Source organism: Malaclemys terrapin, chromosome 6 (assembly GCF_027887155.1).
Source record: "Malaclemys terrapin pileata isolate rMalTer1 chromosome 6, rMalTer1.hap1, whole genome shotgun sequence".
Taxonomy (NCBI): domain Eukaryota; kingdom Metazoa; phylum Chordata; order Testudines; family Emydidae; genus Malaclemys; species Malaclemys terrapin.
Window position 1 is genome coordinate 31,698,094 of NC_071510.1, and position 19,923 is coordinate 31,718,016.

The 19,923-nt window shown below is 41.3% G+C and overlaps 1 protein-coding gene across 2 annotated transcripts in view; it reads right to left on the minus strand.

Annotated features, from left to right (window-relative positions):
* The window catches only part of MLLT3 (MLLT3 super elongation complex subunit), a 219,152-nt gene that overhangs the window by 53,520 nt on the left and 145,709 nt on the right, over positions 1-19,923 (minus strand). For both annotated transcript variants that reach the window (XM_054033230.1, XM_054033231.1), the window contains exon 6: positions 13,963-14,565. In XM_054033230.1, coding sequence (XP_053889205.1) covers positions 13,963-14,565 — 603 coding nt within the window. The remainder of the gene's footprint in view (positions 1-13,962; positions 14,566-19,923) is intronic.

The following is a 19,923-nucleotide window of genomic DNA, read 5'->3' on the forward strand; positions in this document are numbered from 1 at the left end:
ACAAGGGATAAGAGGTAAAATCTCAAGTTTGGATGCCTAAAGCTAGGTACCTAAATGCATAGTCTGATTTTTACAGATAAAGAGCATACACAGCTCTCACTGGCAACATTTACACTACACTCCAGCATCAGCAACGTGTGGGGTATGCATAGCCACATGCTGTAATGAAAAGCAAGCTGCATCCACACTGTGGTACATAGCCACTGGTGTCAGGGAAAGGCTCTGGCAGAGGGAACACAGCAGGCAAAAGCTTCAGCAGCTTCCCACTGTTTGAACCTAGAGTTTAATACCATCAGCACAGGAATACAGTGGGCTCCAGCAGCAGGGAGGCAGTGGGACACTACACTGCCAGCAATAGCAGTGTAGATGGGGAAAGCTCTGCTTGGGCTGTGGAAAAACGTGTAAGGTACATACTCACAGGCTTCAGGTCTGCTGTTACTGTAGTCGCTTAAGCAATGCCTCACTGTCTACACTGCTATTTATACCCATGCTAAGAGAGTATGTACTCTACATGCCACCAAAAGGAGTGCGCAGTGTAGGCACATCTATTGCCTTATATACTGAGAAGAGGTGCCATGCCATGCCCCATCCCAGGCCACTGAATAGGGGGCATAATCAGGGAGGAAAAAACAAGGCATGGGCAGAGCACCGCTGCTCTCCCGCTGCTCTCCCGCAATTATCAGCCTGCCAAATCAGCCCACTGGGGCCATGAACAGCCAGACATAACTTACAGCAACATCAGGATGCTCTAAAATAGGCTGAGAGACTGGGCTGGTATCAGGATGGTCAAAATTGATTATTCCATCCTTGCTACAAGCCTGAACCAAGAACTTCGCAATTATTGTATGTATTTAATTCTTTTAACCAATTTTAACTCTCCCCTTTCTTTTTTTCTTTTTATAAATAAAACTTTCGATTTTAGCTACTAATGGATTGGCATCAGCGTGATTTTTGGGTAAGATCTGAGTTATATATTGACTTGGGTGCATGGCTGGTCCTTTGGGAATCAGAAGAACTCTTATTTGCTGAGACTGGTTGTAAAGAACCAATCATCTCTAAAGGCTAGTGTTCTGGGAGGTAATACAAGGACTGGAATACCAAAGGAAACTGCTTTTAAGACATCTTATTAGCCAGCGTGGGTGAGACCGAAGTTTACTTAAGTTGCTTGTTTGGTATATCTCCTGGGAGAATAACCACCAATTTTCGGTTGTGTTTGCCCTATTTCTCAGCAGTTTGTCCTGAATTTGGCTTTTTCAGTTATGACCCAAAGGCACAGTTACATCTTCACAAAATTTCTCAGTTGAATAATTAATATATTGATTACTAATAATTACTGACACTACTTCACGTTGTGTGTGATCTGCAATATTTCACTTAAAGCATAAAAAAGCAACCAAAACTAGAAAAAATGTGTCCTTTGGTAACTAAAAGATTATAGCTTTACTCAAAAATGTTGTTGTTGTTTTGGTGGTCTGACACTTGTATCACTGCAGTTGAATTCTAGAAATTGATCTGTAATCTGATATCTAATTCAAGTTGTAAAAAAAAAAAAAAAGCCACTTAACGAACAAACATTTAAGTGACTATTGAAAATATATACTCGATCTGTGTCGTAAAACTGTAAATTGTCTGTGCATCAAACCTAACTAAACCAGAGAGAGTAAATCAGTTAAAGTTACAGAGGTGAGAAAACATTTGACCAAGACATGTAAAACTAAACCTTATAGTCTAACCATGCCCATTGGAGAAGTATCTTTCTAGCTTCAGGAAGTTACGGGTTGGTTCATTTCTTGCAGCATGACCAGAACTGAACACAATGTTCAAGCTGAGGGCATATAATCCATTTACGTACGATAAGGGTATTATAATATTTTCATTACTGCTGTTGTCTATCCCTTTAGTACAACCTAACATCTTTTGACCATCACTGTAAATAGAACAAATGCTCTTCCTTGATCTTTTCACAAAGATAGCTAATGCTTTTCTTGAGCATCCACAGTTAGTTTAGACCCTATTAACATATTTGAGTAATTCAAATGGTTTCTTCGTGCATAGCCTTCTATCTGCCTATACTAAATTTCATCAGGCATCATTTTGCTCACACACTTGCCTCTGTTCGGGTCTTTTGAAGTTCCTTCCACTCTTCACTAGTTTTGATAACACTGGTCTACAATTTTTGAGAAGTTGTCTGCTTCAGAGATAAAATGTGCTATTTATTATGTATTTTGATGTGCTGAATTCAAATATGACAATTAAAACAACTGGCTACTGTTTCTAAGATATTTAAGTTTTTACATTTTATGTCTATGTATATTGTGTAGATACTAGAGTTTTAATCATAAATTGTAAACCTAGGTCTTTTATGTGTTTATGGTTGCTTTACATGATAATATTTCACCTGTCCTGTTTATGTAACACTTTAAAAATCAGCAAAAGGGTTATATAAATAAAATTTATTATGAAACAAAAGGCAAAAAACTATTATGTACATAGTTTAGTCCTATTCAGTGTCTACTCGGCGCTTCTTTGCTTGTCTCTTGTATTCATTAAATGGAGCATCTCTTGTCACTGTCCAGCAATAGTCTGCAAGCATTGATGGGCTCCATTTGCCCTGATAGCGTTTCTCCATTGTTGCAAGGTCCTGGTGAAATTGCTCACCATGCTCATCGCTCACTGCTCCGCAGTTTGGTGGAAAAGAATCTAGATGAGAGTGCAAAAAATGTATCTTTAGTGACATGTTGCAACCAAGGCTTTTGTATGCCTTGAGGAGGTTTTCCACCAACAACCTGTAGTTGTCTGCCTTGTTGTTTCCGAGAAAATTTTTTGCCTCTAACTGGAAGGCTTTCCATGCTGTCTTTTCCTTGCCACGCAGTGCATGGTCAAATGCATCATCTCAAAGAAGTTCACAAATCTGAGGACCAACAAAGACACCTTCCTTTATCTTAGCTTCACTTCACCTTGGAAATTTTCCATGAAGGTACTTGAAAGCTGCTCGTGTTTTGTCAATGGCCTTGACAAAGTTCTTCATCAGACCCAGCTTGATGTGTAAGGGTGGTAACAAAATCTTCCTTGATTCAACAAGTGGTGGATGCTGAACACTTTTCCTCCCAGGCTCCAATGACTGTCGGAGTGGCCAATCTTTCTTGATGTAGTGGGAATCTCTTGCACGACTATCCCATTCGCAGAGAAAACAGCAGTACTTTGTGTATCCAGTCTGCAGACCAAGCAAGAGAGCAACAACCTTCAAATCGCCACAAAGCTGCCACTGATGTTGGTCATAGTTTATGCACCTCAAAAGTTGTTTCATGTGGTCATAGGTTTCCTTCATATGGACTGCAAGGTTTCCTTCATATGGACTGCATGACCAACTGGAATTGATGGCAAAACATTGCCATTATGCAGTAAGAATAGAATAGAATAGAATATCAGAGTTGGAAGGGACCTCAAGAGGTCATCTAGTCCAACCCCCTGCTCAAAGCAGGACCAATTCCCAGCTAAATCATCCCAGCCAGGGCTTTGTCAAGCCGGGCCTTAAAAACCTCCAAGGAAGGAGACTCCACCACCTCCCTAGGTAACGCATTCCAGTGTTTCACCACCCTTCTAGTGAAATAGTTTTTTCCTGATATCCAACCTGGACCTCCCCCACCGCAACTTGAGACCATTGCTCCTTGTTCTGTCATCTGCCACCACTGAGAACAGCCGAGCTCCATCCTCTTTGGAACCCCCCTTCCGGTAGTTGAAGGCTGCTATCAAATCCCCCCTCATTCTTCTCTTCTGGAGACTAAACAATCCCAGTTCTCTCAGCCTCTCCTCATAAGTCATGTGCTCCAGACCCCTAATCATTTTTGTTGCCCTCCGCTGGACTCTTTCCAATTTTTCCACATCCTTCTTGTAGTGTGGGGCCCAAAACTGGACACAGTATTCCAGATGAGGCCTCACCAATGTCGAATAAAGGGGAACGATCACGTTCCTCGATCTGCTGGCAATGCCCCTACTTATACAGCCCAAAATGCCGTTAGCCTTCTTGGCAACAAGAGCACACTGTTGACTCATACCCAGCTTCTCGTCCACTGTGACCCCTAGGTCCTTTTCAGCAGAACTGCTACCTAGCCATTCGGTCCCTAGTCTGTAGCAGTGCATGGGATTCTTCCGTCCTAAGTGCAGGACTCTGCACTTGTCCTTGTTGAACCTCATCAGGTTTTTTTCTGCCCAATCCTCTAATTTGTCTAGGTCCCTCTGTATCCGATCCCTACCCTCTAGTGTATCTACCACGCCTCCTAGTTTAGTGTCATCTGCAAACTTGCTGAGAGTGCAGTCCACACCATCCTCCAGATCATTAATAAAGATATTAAACAAAACCGGCCCCAGGACCGACCCTTGGGGCACTCCACTTGAAACCGGCTGCCAACTAGACATGGAGCCATTGATCACTACCCGTTGAGCCCGATGATCTAGCCAGCTTTCTATCCACCTTACAGTCCATTCATCCAGCCCATACTTCTTTAACTTGGTGGCAAGAATACTGTGGGAGACAGTATCAAAAGCTTTGCTAAAGTCAAGAAATAACACATCCACTGCTTTCCCCTCATCCACAGAGCCAGTTATCTCATCATAGAAGGCAATTAGGTTAGTCAGGCACGACTTCCCCTTCGTGAATCCATGCTGACTGTTCCTGATCACTTTCCTTTCCTCTAAATGTTTCATAATTGATTCCTTGAGGACCTGCTCCATAATTTTTCCAGGGACTGAGGTGAGGCTGACTGGCCTATAGTTCCCCGGATCCTCCTTCTTCCCTTTTTTAAAGATGGGCACTACATTAGCCTTTTTCCAGTCATCTGGGACCTCCCCCGATGGCCATGAGTTTTCAAAAATAATGGCTAATGGCTCTGCAATCTCACCCGCCAACTCCTTTAGCACCCTCGGATGCAGCGCATCCGGCCCCATGGACTTGTGCACGTCCAGTTTTTCTAAATAGTCCCGAACCACTTCTTTCTCCACAGAGGGCTGGTCACCTTCTCCCCATGCTGTACTGCCCAGTGCAGCAATCTGGGAGCTGACCTTGTGCGTGAAGACAGAGGCAAAAAAAACATTGAGTACATTAGCTTTTTCCACATCCTCGGTCACTAGGTTGCCTCCCTCGTAAAACAGCTTTAAGATTCGTCTTCGATGAATCAATGAACAGTCTCCACTCATCTGGATCGTGAACGATGTTGAGGGCTGCCATCACACCACCGATGTTGTTGCAGGCTACAAGATCACCTTCCATGAAGAAGAATGGGACAAGATCCTTTTGACGGTCACGGAACATGGAAACCCTAACATCACCTGCCGGGAGATTCCACTGCTGTAGTCTGGAGCCCAACAGCTCTGCCTTACTCTTGGGTAGTTCCAAATCCCTGACAAGATCATTCAGTTCACCTTGTGTTATGAGGTGTGGTTCAGAGGAGGAGGATGGGAGAAAATGTGGGTCCTGTGACACTGATGGTTCAGAACCAGAAGTTTCATCCTCTTCCTCGTCTGACTCAAGTGAGAATGATTCTGGTGCATCAGGAACCGGCAGTACTTCTCCGTGGGGTACTGGGCGTATAGCTGATGGAATGTTTGGATAATGCACAGTCCACTTTTTCTTCTTTGACACACCTTTCCAACTGGAGGCACCATGCAGAAGTAACAATTGCTGGTATGATCTATTGGCTCTCTCCAAATCATTGGCACTGCAAAAGGCATAGATTTCCTTTTCCTGGTCAACCACTGGCGAAGATTTGTTGCACAAGTGTTGCAGCATATGTGTGGGGCCCACCTCTTGTCCTCATCTCCAATTTTGCAGCCAAAATAAAGGTGATAGGCTTTCTTAACCAAAGGGTTATACTGTGCTTTTGTGATGCAAAAGTCACTTCACCACAGTAGCAGTTATCTGCACTGTTCACACAAGTATGAGGCATCTCTGCTCACTTTGGCTAAACAGAAATGTGTCCCTTTGCAAAATCAAACACTGACAAATAAGAGAGCACGACACTGTATGATTTCTAGAGCTGATCTAGGGCAATTTGTTCAGCAGAGTGATGTAAGCTTCATTATGATTGCATCATCCATGACTTCTAGGAATAACATGATGCAATTCATATCATGTATGACGCAATACCAGCTTCAGATTGCATCATTCATTGTTTTGCCTAAAAAGCAAGTACTGTCCAAACCCAGTCATAGATTTGTTCATAGATCCAGTCAAAGATGTATTTTAGTCATTTCTGGTTTAAATTGAGATCTCTTCCCTTCATAACTCACTTATCCTCCGCCATTCCCAAGTCAAGGGTCGTATATACTGACCCAATAGCATATCTTGAAAACTAGAGCCAATCAACAATTTTAAGCATCATTTTCATTCTCAGTGACCCAGAATTAGTAAAGTTTGACTACATTTATTTCAGAAGCATTTTGGCTGTAGAGCAGTGTAATCTGTATGCCACCTGTAGGTTTTACCACCATCCTGCTCATCCCCTTTTTCCAGATCATTAAGGGGCTGTATGGCTTGCCAAGGATCCTTGGGACAGAATCCTGGCAAACTCCCATTTATTAATATCACTCCATTTTTATGGAGACAGTTTTGTCTTAGTCTTTGTTTTCCATTTCTTAGCCAGTTTCTAGTCAATGGCGGAACTTTACCTCTCACCACATGGAATGCATTAGGCGAGGTATATCTAGTAGGGATAAGGAGGTGCTGCTTCCATTGTATAAGGCGCTGGTGAGACCTCATTTGGAGTACTGTGTGCAGTTCTGGTCTCCCATGTTTAAAAAAGATGAACTCAAACTGGAACAGGTGCAGAGAAGGGCCACTAGGATGATCAGAGGAATGGAAAACCTGTCGTATGAAAGGAGACTAGAGGAGCTTGGGTTGTTTAGTCTGACAAAACGAAGGCTGAGGGGGGATATGATTGCTCTCTTTAAATATATCAGAGGGATAAATACAAGGGAGGGAGAGGAATTATTCCAGCTTAGTACTAATGTGGACACGAGAACGAATGGATATAAACTGGCTGTGGGGAAGTTTAGGCTTGAAATTAGACGAAGGTTTCTGACCGTCAGAGGGGTGAAATATTGGAACGGCCTTCCGAGGGAAACGGTGGGGGCAAGGGACCTGTCTGGTTTTAAGATTAAGTTAGATAAGTTTATGGAGGGAATGGTTTAATGGAAAAACATATTAACCAAGGAATACCGAGCAATGGCAGGTAAATAGTATAATGGCTAACAAGGGTCAGGCTGGAGACTCTTGCCTACATGCTCGGGGATTTACTGATCGCCATATTTGGGGTCGGGAAGGAATTTTCCTCCAGGGTAGATTGGCTGAGGCCCTGGAGGTTTTTCGCCTTCCTCCGCAGCATGGGGCAGGGATCACTAGCAGGAGGGTTCTCTGCCAATTGAAGTCACTAAAACACAGGATTTGGGGACTTCAACAGCAGAGTCAAGGGAAGGGGTAGGGACGGTTTTGTGGCCTGCAGCATGCAGGGGGTCAGACCAGATGATCATAATGGTCCCTTCTGACCTTAAAGTCTATGAGTCTATGAGACTACTTTATCTCCTTATTAGCCTGTTGTGAAAGGCTTTTTGAAAATTGAAATAAATTATGTCGATCAGTTCTTCTTTACACTCCACATAGTTGACCTGCTGAAAAGAATTCTAATGCATCAGAGACACAACTTTAATTTACAGGAAAACATGCTGTTTTATTCCTGTCATGACATGGTCGTTTAGCATAGGCATTATAAAAAAAACCCTTAAGATTAGATAGATGTCTGATATATACCTATCTTTAATGGCTCCTTCAGCTAATTTACCTATTACTGAAGAAAGACTCAGAGGCTTGTAGTTCCCAGAGTCACAGTGCCTTTTACCAGAAAAGCACAACATTTTTGTAAGGAGTATGGAGCCACTGGTTGGAGCTATGGGTTGCAATGGTCCATATAACTGGCTGACCTAATTCCAGTCCATAAAAACCAACCCCATGGGAAACTTGCTTTGCACTTATATGGCTAGTGTGAGGTTTCTGGACATCCTTCACATCTCATTATTTCTTCCTCTCGCAATGAAGGCCAATCTGTTTCATGACAACCTACTACTGCCACTTCTGACTTGAACAGGCGCTCAGAACAGCCAGCTCTGCTTCTGGAGTTCTCCTTTGAAGGGGCACCACTAGCTGCCATGGGCAGTGAACAGTAGCAGCCTACAGTCCTCTAAGTCTGTATTTCAGTTGTATTTTAATTCAATGTCAAGGTATCCCTCGGGTATTCCACTGCAATCACTGACAAGTGATAAACAGTACTGCAAATGGTGCTTGCGTCATGGAATCCTACTTTGTATTAAAAACGAAGGCACCTGTGGATTTTAATTGGGATACTGAATAAAAGTCAGATGCAGTAGGATCACAACAGCCAAGTTACAGAACACACATTAAGAATCATTAAGCACCATAAACTCTAAATGCTCATAATAGTGTCAGAAATCCCCAATTCCCATTCTACATAAATTGGGCTATAGAGCTCCCAAAGTAGCACACATTTCCTTGATTATTGTAGCTTTACAATCCCAATTAGTGTTGCAGTGGACTTCCTTTTTGCCTTAAATTCCTCTCTTAAGGGGAAAAAGGGAAAACTGACTGACTGAAGAGTCAAATAATACTACTACATGCCTGAAGTAAAGGCTTATGTCTGCAGAATTTGAACTTTTGAAATGATTTTAGTTTATCTGTGAAGCTCTAAACAGGGCCGGCTCCAGGGTTTTGGCCGCCCCAAGCAGCCAAAACAAAACAAAACAAAAAGCTGCGATCGGCGGCGGCAATTCGGCGGGAGGTCCTTCATTCCCAGGTGGAGTGAGGGACCGTCTGCTGAATTGCCGCCAAATACCTGGACGTGCCGCCCCTCTCCGAAGCGGCTGCCCCAAGCACCTGCTTGAGAAGCTGGTGCCTGGAGCCGGCCCTGGCTCTAGGTAACTGCTAAGTCTTAACAATGCTGAATCTTCTCTTAACATGTTAAAATTATTTCACCTCAAGACTGACAAGAAGCATGAGCAATTTCAGCCTTACGGGTAATTTTTTTCAGAAAGTTATAAAGTCACTGGCAACAAGGATTTAGAACGAAAATGCCATCTCAACCATAGCTGTAACATTGCTAGTCCCCTCCTATAAAGAGGATTCTGTTCAGTTATGTACCTTCCAAGTTTTACAGCCTTTGCACGCACTAAGGGCCACAGTCATTAAAAAGCCACTTTAGAAATAAAATAAAGACCTTCTCTGCTTGTGACAAGCTTTCATCATGTGAAAATCAAAAGCTGATGCCTCCACAGTGGGATATTTATTGCCGGTTCCAGACAGTTTAAACAGGGCTATGAATAGGGTGGGGCAGAAGAGGCATACAACAAGCTAGAAGGAGAGTTAAAATAAAAATTCCACTTGGGTGGTTTGAAAAGTTCCTTTCCACACTAACCGGCACCTCCACCCCTACACATAATGTCAATGTCCACTGAGATTTCTCTACTACCTTTAGGGAGTATTTTAATTCCCTTCTCCCTGCCTCCACCCATCTCCCCATAGAAGAGGCTATCACAGATCAAGTCTGCTAAGAGAAGTGATTAAAACTCTTATCTCAAGAGGTAAGTTGCATTTAAAAACAGATGAATGTGCAGGCTAGGCAAAAGTTTTCAGAAAATATACCCAACTTTAAAAAAAATAAAAATAAAAAAATTTGTCTTAGGTCACTTCACTGTTCTAAGTTCAATTTTCTTCTGAAGAGGAATGATCCTTGAAAATAATTCAGGATAGGTTAAGGAATCCCCCCCCCCCTTTTTTTTTAATGTTTTCTGCTTGGATTTTGCAATTCTCTCTCATTTCTCCTACTCTAATTAAAATTTTATTTCTTCAAATATCTATTTGTATAATTTTTTTCTAACATACTAAGTAGAATGAGAATTACATAAGAACATAAGAAGGGCCATACTGGGCCAGACCAAAGATCCATCTAGCCCAGTATCCTGTCTTCCAACAGTGGCCAATGCCAGGTGCCCCAGAGGGAATGAACAGAACAGGTAATCATCAAGTGATCCATTCCTTATCACCCATTCCCAGCTTCTGGCAAACAGAGGCTAGGGACACCATTCCTGCCCATCCTGGCTAATAGCCATTGATGGACCTATCCTCCATGAATTTATCCAGTTCTTTTTTGAACAGTTATACTCTTGGCCTTTACAACATCCTCTGGCGAGGAGTTCCACAGGTTGACTATGCGTTGTATGAAAAAAATACTTCCTTTTGTTTGTTTTAAACCTGCTGCCTACTAATTTCATTTGGTGACCCCTAGTTCTTGTTGGATCACCATTATACATGTTAGAGGCATACAGAAATCCAGACATGCACATAAGCATTTCAGAAGTGCAAAAACAATGTAATGCAAGGGAAAACCGCTAGCACTCAGGGAAGACTGGCCTATCTCAAAAACCAAAAGGAATAGTGTTAGAGTAAGGGAGAGCAAAGGGGAAGCTCTTCTTTCTCCTCTCTCTTCTCCTTTCCTCCATTTGCAGAGCTCTTCCCTCTCAGATAGTGAGGTGAAGACAATCCACTGCTCAGCCAAACAACCATATAGATAAGTTGCGGGACAATCCACCTGCCACCACCATTCCTGCTGCCGTAGAATAACTACCAGGTGGAAGGATTATTTAAGATCCTCTATACGATGCTAGGGAATGGGTTCAAGAGTGGTGGGTCAAAGGTTGAAGGACAGATGGCTAGGGATTTGGGTGATAGTGGGAGAAAGGACTAATGGATTTTGGCCAAGAATGTGGGACTCGGGTCATATTTTGCCCATGGACGGTAACACATAGCAGCAGTTGACATAGAGGTTGCTCCTTTTTGGAGTTTTGACAACACATCACTAATCTGGTATCAGAAACATACAATATTTTATAAATGCTGACCTAACTATTTACATGCAGAAATATTCTGGCATTATCTCCTTTCATTGGAAGGCACAAAACAAACTGATTGCCTCAGACACCTCAAAATGGGTCAGACTACTAGACTTCTTCGTTATCAGTTCATCTGAGCAGTGCTCTCCTGCCTACTCCCCCCCAAAAAAGCATGGACACCAAATCTTCATGCAGATGATATATATTGATCATGCTATCCTGGCCACAAGCATTACCAATGGACACAAGTGTACAGAATTACCAGGAACCTGCTGTATCATACTCTCAGACACTAATAATTACACTTGCCATGCCCGGTCTCAATATATATATATATATATATATATATATATATATATATATATATATATATTTTCCCATTCACCAAAATACAGCCAACAACAAAACAATTACTCATACTTTGAGCTGGATTGTACTACTAAAAGTTTGCTATGATTTACCTGTCTTCCTTCCATTTTGGAGTTTCTAGATATGTTAATGTACAATTCTGGGGATGATGAAGGCTATATGATTGCAAACTCTTTGACAAGCTATAAAAAGATACCCAAATGCCCATAAACTATCAGTATATAAACCAACTGGCATATCATTTTAAAACAAAGTAACCAGCAACGAATATATGGCTAACTGTAACAAAAAACACCCCTTCATTGTGGTGAGCATATAAATCCACTTCACATCTAATACAAATGATTCCATGTAAAGAAATCTATGAATTACTGCAGCAATTCATATTCATCAGCTTTTAAAAAGCTAAAACACAAGTCACTCACAAAGTTGTTTTTTCACTCCCTATCTGTGTCGCTGTAGCCACATCTCGACTACTTCACCATTACCTGCTGGATGCCTTCCACTCAACTTCAACTTGGCTTGGCCAAAATGGAACTTCCCTATCTTTCCTCCAGAGCCCTCTTCTGGTTCATTGTTCACAACAGTGTCATTCTTCCCATCTGTCAAGACTGTAAGCTTGGGTCATCTTTGATTCTCTCTCTCTCTCTAACCCCCTATATCTAGGCTGTTTCCAAATCTTACTGCTGTTTCTTCCATAATATCCTTCCTATCCTACCTGCCCACAGCTGAAACTTATCTCCTGCTTCCTCAACACTCACTTCACTCTCTGATCCATATCAAATGGAGCTACTGAAGACCGGGTTCCCTTGCCAGTCTCTCCAACCACTGCCATCTTTAAATCTCTCCATTGGCTCTGCTTCTTCCACTATATCAAGTTCAAGTTTCTCTCCCTGACCTTCAAGACCCTTCAGACTCTCTCTCTCTGACCTTATCCACTTGTTTTTGTTACTCACAGCCATTCTGTTCAGCCAAAGACACCAACCTTGACCACCCACTTGTCTGCTCATTCCCACAAACATCTTCATCCTTACTTCAACACCACCTGTTACGTGTGGATTGTTCTCCTTGATATGTGATCTGATCATTCCTCCTTTTAATCCCTTCTCCAGGCCAACTTCGGCTGTGATAACTACAAGAAAGTAGCCAATGTTAAATGGCAAGACTCAGGGCAGTTGGAAAATATTGCTATTTGTGTAATTAAAAAGCTAAAAAAAATGTTGCAAATATAAATATAGAAATATACCAAAATACTGCATATATAAAGTGTGTATGTTTAATTGTCTCCCTCCCTACCCGTCTTTGTATATTACTTCTGTTGTTACTATGTAAACTCTTTGAGGCAGAGACTTTGGCTACATCTACACTACAGGGGGGAGTCGATTTAAGATACGCAAATTCAGCTACGTGAATAGCGTAGCTGAATTCGACGTATCACAGCCGACTTACCCTGCTGTGAGGACGGTGGCAAAATCGACCTCTGCGGCTTCCTGTCGACGGCACTTACTCCCACCTCCGCTGGTGGAGTAAGAGCGTCGATTCGGGGATCGATTGTCGCGTCCCGTCGGGCCGCGATAAATCGATCCCCGAGAGGTCGATTTCTACCCGCCGATTCAGGCGGATAGTGTAGACCCAGCCTTAGTCTACCTCAACATCTGTACAGCAGAGAGCACAACCTCTGATTCGGATTGTGGTCTCCGGGTGCTGCTGGAATATAAATATTTACTACCAACTTAACACCTAAACAGCTCTCTAGTGGCCCAAGTGCTATAACTCAAGTATCATGTAGCAGTGCAAACAAAAGCTAGCAAGAAGCAATGGATCTGCACTTTTGAGAGTGCTAGAAGGTGAGAAGAGGAGCATTAGTAGTTACCATTCCCTCCACCCCAACCCAGAAATGCCTATTGATACTGAAGTGGCTGTCTCTCTAGTACTATTATAGAATGCTATTATATAACTTCTTACAGAAATATCCTTTCAGTGAAATCACAACAATCTTCAGTGGCTCATTATAGAGCTTTTTTCCCCAGGGAGAAAAAAAAATCTGCATTACAAAAAGCTATGCTTTAATCAGGACGCAAGTGTTCTCAACATTGTTATTAGTAAGAAGGGAATGTGCGTAGATTACTGCACCATACACTTGCCCTCTGAAAACAGCATATCAGCAGCTATTCTACTTTAGTATTTCTTCTAGTCACATCTCAGTAACTAATAGAACGAATATTTTATTCACATTTCAGTAACTAATAGAACTAGGAGAACCTACCACAGAATTTTCTTGACTCTTAATACAAATCCTCAACACAGAATATGAAAAAACCCAATCTCTCACAAAAGGTGAAATTGGTTTCTTTGGAAGGAGAATAAATTGATAGGTCATTGTTAATTCCAGACATTTCCCATAAATCAACTAAACAATCTATAATGTCAACAGAATGATGAGCCAAGTGACAATACAACCAAAACATCTGAACATTCAAATAGCCAATAGTTAACATCCATGATTTTGCACAATTTACAAAAAGATCTAAACGCCCATTTAGAATCTACAGATATAACAAAGTTGCCTGAAAGAAATTAAAAAAAGGAAGAAAAATATGGAACACAACCCAAAACATGGAAACGAAAACAAGAGACACTTACTTCAGATTTGGAGGACATGTTTTCCTCCATGTCAGAATCATTGGGATCCACAATATCATCAAATGGTGGTAAAGTAGGCTTTTTCTTCTCCAGTGTCTCACTTTCCATTTTGACCTTCCCCATCTTAAGATGAGATTTATCCCTTATTTGTTTTTTGTCAGCAGAACAAGTAAGTATCAAGGAGGGAGCACTAGAAAAACTTCGAAATAAAGCCTCCGAACTACTTTTTTTCCTTTTTTTGGCAGTAAGTTCCTCAGAATCTGTAGTGGGGGGCCTTTTTGTAGGGGCTTTCTTTTCTTGCTGCTGTCCACCTGTTATAGTAAGAATGCTATTTTCAGATTTTGGCTCCTTGGACATGGGTTTGGGTTCCTTGAAGGCCATCTTAGGAACTATTTTTTCATCTTTCAGTGGTTTGTTTTCTTTGGGTTTCTTAGAGGATTCTTTGGAAGATTTGTTGTGTTCCCTGGAAGGTTCTTTGAAGGCACTTTTATGTTCTTTTGAGTCTTTAGACGGTTTTTCCTTGTGCTCCTTTGTTAATTTATGGGGCTTCGAAAAACTGTTACTACTGCTGCTGCTGTTTGTGTTTATATTCTTATTGGGGTCCTGCAACAAGGATAAGCACAGAGGAGATTTAAAACAAAGACAAAAACAGTATGAACACAAGATTTAACCTAAACACTTGGATTACAAACTGTAGAATTTGTTCACTCTTGGAATACATTCATAGGTTAAAACAATTCTTCTAGGTTCCCCCTTTTAAAAAATTGGCAATCTTTGTCCTTTGAAAAAACTTAAGAAACACATAGCCGATTTATTTTAAAAGATGAATACAGTACCTCAGTGGTTATAAAAGGTGGACTTTTTCAGTGAGTTGTAGTGCAATAAGCGCATTTAAGACACTACAGAATGCTTCTCTAAATTGTTTGGCAGGTAGTTAGGGCAATTTTAACTTCTGAACAAAGTTGGGTTTAAGTAGTATAAATGAGAAAAGCACATAAAAAGAAAGTTCAGTAATTTCTAATAAAAATGTCCAGTGTGAAAAGCAAAACAGTTATGACAACAAGGCTGGTAAGGAACCTGTACTTTACAGCACAACTACAACCATGCGAGGGTCAAAACTCATGTTGCCCCACAACATTTCAAGCAAGATCTTATGTTCTCCCCAACTTTTTCCACAGTTCATTTCTCATACAGAATGATATATCAGTGGATAATTCCCAAAACCCATCTGGCTACCCAGTATTTTAATGAAGTCTTCTTCGCTTCAAACTCATGGTAGGGGGAAAAAGCTGTGAAGTAGACTGTGCTAGGGAAGGAAAACCTTTACCTGGTTCCACTTTCTTATACTGCTGTTTACTTTTTCCCAGGCTTGTTTATGTTGGGTATTTCCTTATTTTTTTAATTCCACCTTTGATAATGGCATTAAGCTTTTGAGCCATTCTTATGTTTAAATAGTCCTACCAAACAAGCAAATGGCAGATATGGTGTGCAATGTACGTCTTCGCCTAAGTTTGCCATTGTAAAAATCTTAAAGGCCAAACATATGGCAGAGCCAGCATCTTTCAAGTGGTACTAATAGTAAGTGAACCACATTTTGAACCACTAAAAATGATATTTCTGGGACTTCTCATTACATATGATCTGACCCTATTGTTTCTGGCCTGATTTTCAAAAGATGCTGACCTCACCAGCAGCTCACATTGATAGAGTGCTAAGAACCTCTGAAAAATCATTCATGTTTACACCAAATGCTTAGTTATCCCCAGAAACAAGTTTATTTTTACTGAACTAGTAATTCTGAAACAACAAAACCCATTTTCCAACAAGTAACATATGCTCAAAGTAAGACTAATTATTTTCCTATAGGTTGATTACACAATATTATCTTAAAGTAAAACATATTTTTATTCAAGTTTTCCTAAATGTTAAACAGATTTTGATAATGAAATGCATACAATTCAATTGACTGCATACAGTTCTCAAACTGCCTTTCTCCATGGCAAAAATAAAAGTCTAAATCAGGGGTCGGCAACGTTTGGCACGCAGCTGCGGGCCGGGCCAATTTATTTACCTGCTGACGCGGCAGGTTCAGCCGATCGTGGCCCCCACTGGCCGTGGTTCGCCATCCTGGGCCAATGGGGGCAGCGAGAAGCCGCAGCCAGCACATTGCTCGCCCGCGCCGCTTCTCGCCGCCCCCATTGGCCCGGGACGGCGAACCGCGGCCAGTGGGGGCTGCGATCAGCCCCGTCAGCAGGTAAATAAACTGGCCCGGCCCGCAAGGGTGCTTACCCTGGCGAGCCGTGTGCCAAATGTTGCCGACCCCTGGTCTAAATGGTATAGAAATTAAAAAGAATTTTAGAACTTCATGGAACCAAGGGGAGTTTTGGGTGTGCAAACAAACAAACAAACAAAATCTACAAAACACTGTAACTTGGGGGTTATAAAATTATGATGTAAAATAGTGCATACACAGATATTTGTACACAAATAGGATTCATTTACTGACAACATGCACAGTCATTCCAACATACTATAATACTCTTTTCTTCTCCCACTTAGAAAGCAACAATAGAACCCAGATGACAAGCAATGAATTAAATCAGTAGGATCATCTAGTTCACAAAACAGAAGAATTACTGGTACAGCACAATGGCCCAAATATTGTACTTGAATATACTGTCTCAAGTAATGATCTCCACCAATTTTTTCAGTAAAAAAGGAAAAAACAAAGCACCTTAACCACCGTGCAACACTATAGCATTTTTGTGTGTGTGGGGGGGGGGGGGGCGGGGGGGAGTTCTCTAACTGCCATCTGTCTCAAGAAGTTTTCACCCTATAGCATGAGAGTTGATCATCCTAATTTTTTTCCACACGACTAACTGCCAGCACTGTTCTTACTAAGAATCTAATCCTTCTTTCAATCTTCCTAAGCAAGTTACTTCAACAATATCCAGCAATAGTGAATTTCATAGATCAATCTATGGCAAAATTTGTAATGTGTGTGGTTACCTTAGTTGAATTATGCCAACTAAATTTCTGTGTTTAACCTGTGTGGGAAGCTTGCTCCCAATTATGATTGTCAGATATTTAAGCTTATTGCTATAAAATATATTTGTAATGCTAATTGTGATGCTGGTAAACCAAGTGCCAGCTTTGGCCAAGGCCGTAGGCGTTAGCTCAAAACTGACAACCTCATAGCTGGAAACCAAACCAGCTCATATATAGGTTAGTTTTGTTCAAAATAGGTATTAGTCATATAAGAATGTATTTAGTATTTAGACTATCAAATGCCTGTAAATTGCTGCATGCATTCATCTCATTTGTAATGTCTATATTCCATGCTATTAAGAAATATGTACATTTTGGTTTGTAGCTTTGAAAACGTTTGTTCTGAACTTGTGAACCCAGCTATGGGAATCGTCCCCGCCCGTCCATCCAGGAGGACTATCAGAAATTAAATCAGCTTTGTTCATTGCCTCATCCATCCATAGAGAAGTATGTGCAGAGGGCCTCGTCCCATCGGTTTTAATGCTGGAAGATGGAAATAAAAATAGTTGACATGAAGATTTTTCATCTCTTTGCTGTCTGAACTCTCACAGGGCTAGAAAGTCTCAATTGAGGCAGAGCCTGGGTTTGCCCTGAAAGACCTCTTGAATTGACAGATTACCACATCTCTGTCATCTTTGGGAATCATAGATAACTCACTTGTGTGTATATGCTTGCTTTAATCTGTAAATAATTTATTTCCCCTAGTAAATAAACTTTAATTATTTCATTATAGAAATGGCAACAGGTGTTCTCTTCGGTGTGTGATCTCAGATACAAATTGAGCTGGGGTAAGTGACTGGTCTGTTAGGATTGGAAGCAACCTCAGTATGTGTGATTTTTGGTCTATGCAACCATTTATCACTAAGTCCACTTGCCTGGGTGAAAGATAGTGTTTGTAATATTGTTTGTAATATTGGTTTGGTTTGACTCAGGAGTGGAGACCAATGTAGCCATTGATATCTCAGTAAACAAAATATTTAAAAGAGATCATAAAAATCTTCTTGAAATTTTGGAAGTCGAGGAGAGCTTGCGAAATAAGAGCTATGTGTAGAGACTGGTGCATATTTGCCAATTAGAACAGTATAAGTGTTGTAAAGAAAATTTTGTTGCTGAGAATGGGAACTACCACAAAGTTAAAGGGAGAGCTCAGGCTTTGGCCTTAATTTGGTTGAATTAGCATTCACTCAAGCCCCATTCAAGTTGCCAAGCCAATGACATACCTGCTGTGGAGAACTGTGAAATTTCTGGGGGGGTTTAAATGAAAGAATGAGACACTCAGTTTCTCCCCCTCACATTGTGTTGTTATTCACCAGGGTGAAGGAGTTAACGTCTCTGTCTTCTAATGGGAAGAAACAATAGATCTAAGACCCTGGAAGCATGGAAACTTCAAAGACTATTACGTCTGGATATGTCAGATGCTGTGGAGTACATGGAATATTCAAAGACTTTTGTATCGATAAACGCTCTAGGTCTTTGTCTTCCTGGCTCACTGGGTGGTTTTGGGGAACCAGGAATCCCTCGGAGTTTATTAATGCAAAGTCACTGTGCTGGTTATACAGCTACCCAGCCCTTTGAACCATTGACTGGTTTTATCTGTTTCAGAAAGACTGGGGGAAAAAAGACCCCTAACTGTATAAAGTGTCAGACTGAACTGATTCTATGACCCTCACTTGATCCACAAACTGACATGAGACTTTAACCAAGAGGACAAAACCCTGCTATAAGAGTTTGAAAGATTTTTGAAAGCTACCATGGTCTCCATATGGAAGATGGGCAACGCCTGGTAAGTTTAACATGAATGAAGACCATTTATTGTTTTGTTGTATGTTTTCTCTGTAATGCTTTTGTCCTAAATAAATGAACTGTGCTTCATGAAAGCTGACTGGTCACTGGTAACACTGTCAAAGCCCTTGAGAGACATCAGAATAGCAGGCACTAAAGTAAGATCAGACCTGCTGGAATAAACACAACCCTAAAACACTATTCTGGAGGGAGAGGAACACGAGTTCCTGCCCCATAGAGTGCTCTTGAGAGGACAGAAGTGCAATTAAACATGGAACTGATACATCTACAGTTCCCTGATCTTTATATCACATATATAAAAATTATGCATTTAACTATCTTGTTTTTCATCAGTTGATGTTCATTCACCCTTCTGTACTGATAAGCATCTGGTTTTTTGAGGGGGAGGTTTCCCGGGAGTGGGGGTGGGAACCCTCCTGCCTATCTGTAGCTGTGGTTTATTTGGCTGCCTTACACTGCCACATGTTTACAATGAGGAAGAGGGAAACATTTAACTTTTGTGAACTGCTGTTGGAGTAACCACAATTTCAGAATGTGACAGCAGCAGAACATGAGAAATGCAATGAGCAAACTAGGATCACAGTAACCCACAACCTATATTGAGGTTGACTAATTTTAAAAATATAGTTTGTAGAACTGCTCTGAAAACAGAGTTGGCCTTTCAAATAGAACGTGTGTGTCAGTTAGATGGGATGTTAGAGCAAGGTACCTGTATTCTGCTGTGCAGCTATACTTGTTATCTAATTAGCAAGACACTGACAGAAAACTCTTCAGGACTTGTGTAATCTAGATGTTTAGGCTGTGCCCATCAGTGTAGGAGCTGAGACTATGTCTACACTGCCCCACAGTTTGGACTATGGGGTGTGAACAGAAGTGTGCACCAAAATGCTGCACTCTAACTCCCCCATGTGGATGCTGCAGGTGTGAACTTAGATTCCTAGTTCACATTAATGTAGTCCTGTTTGAAAATGAACATGTTAACGCAAACTAGGTTATCTTTTAATTTGTGCCTGCAGCATCCACACGGGGGAGTTACAACATAGCATTTTGGTGTGCACTGCTATTCATTCCCTCATAGTTTGAACCCGAGGCTGCGTAGACAAGCTGTAA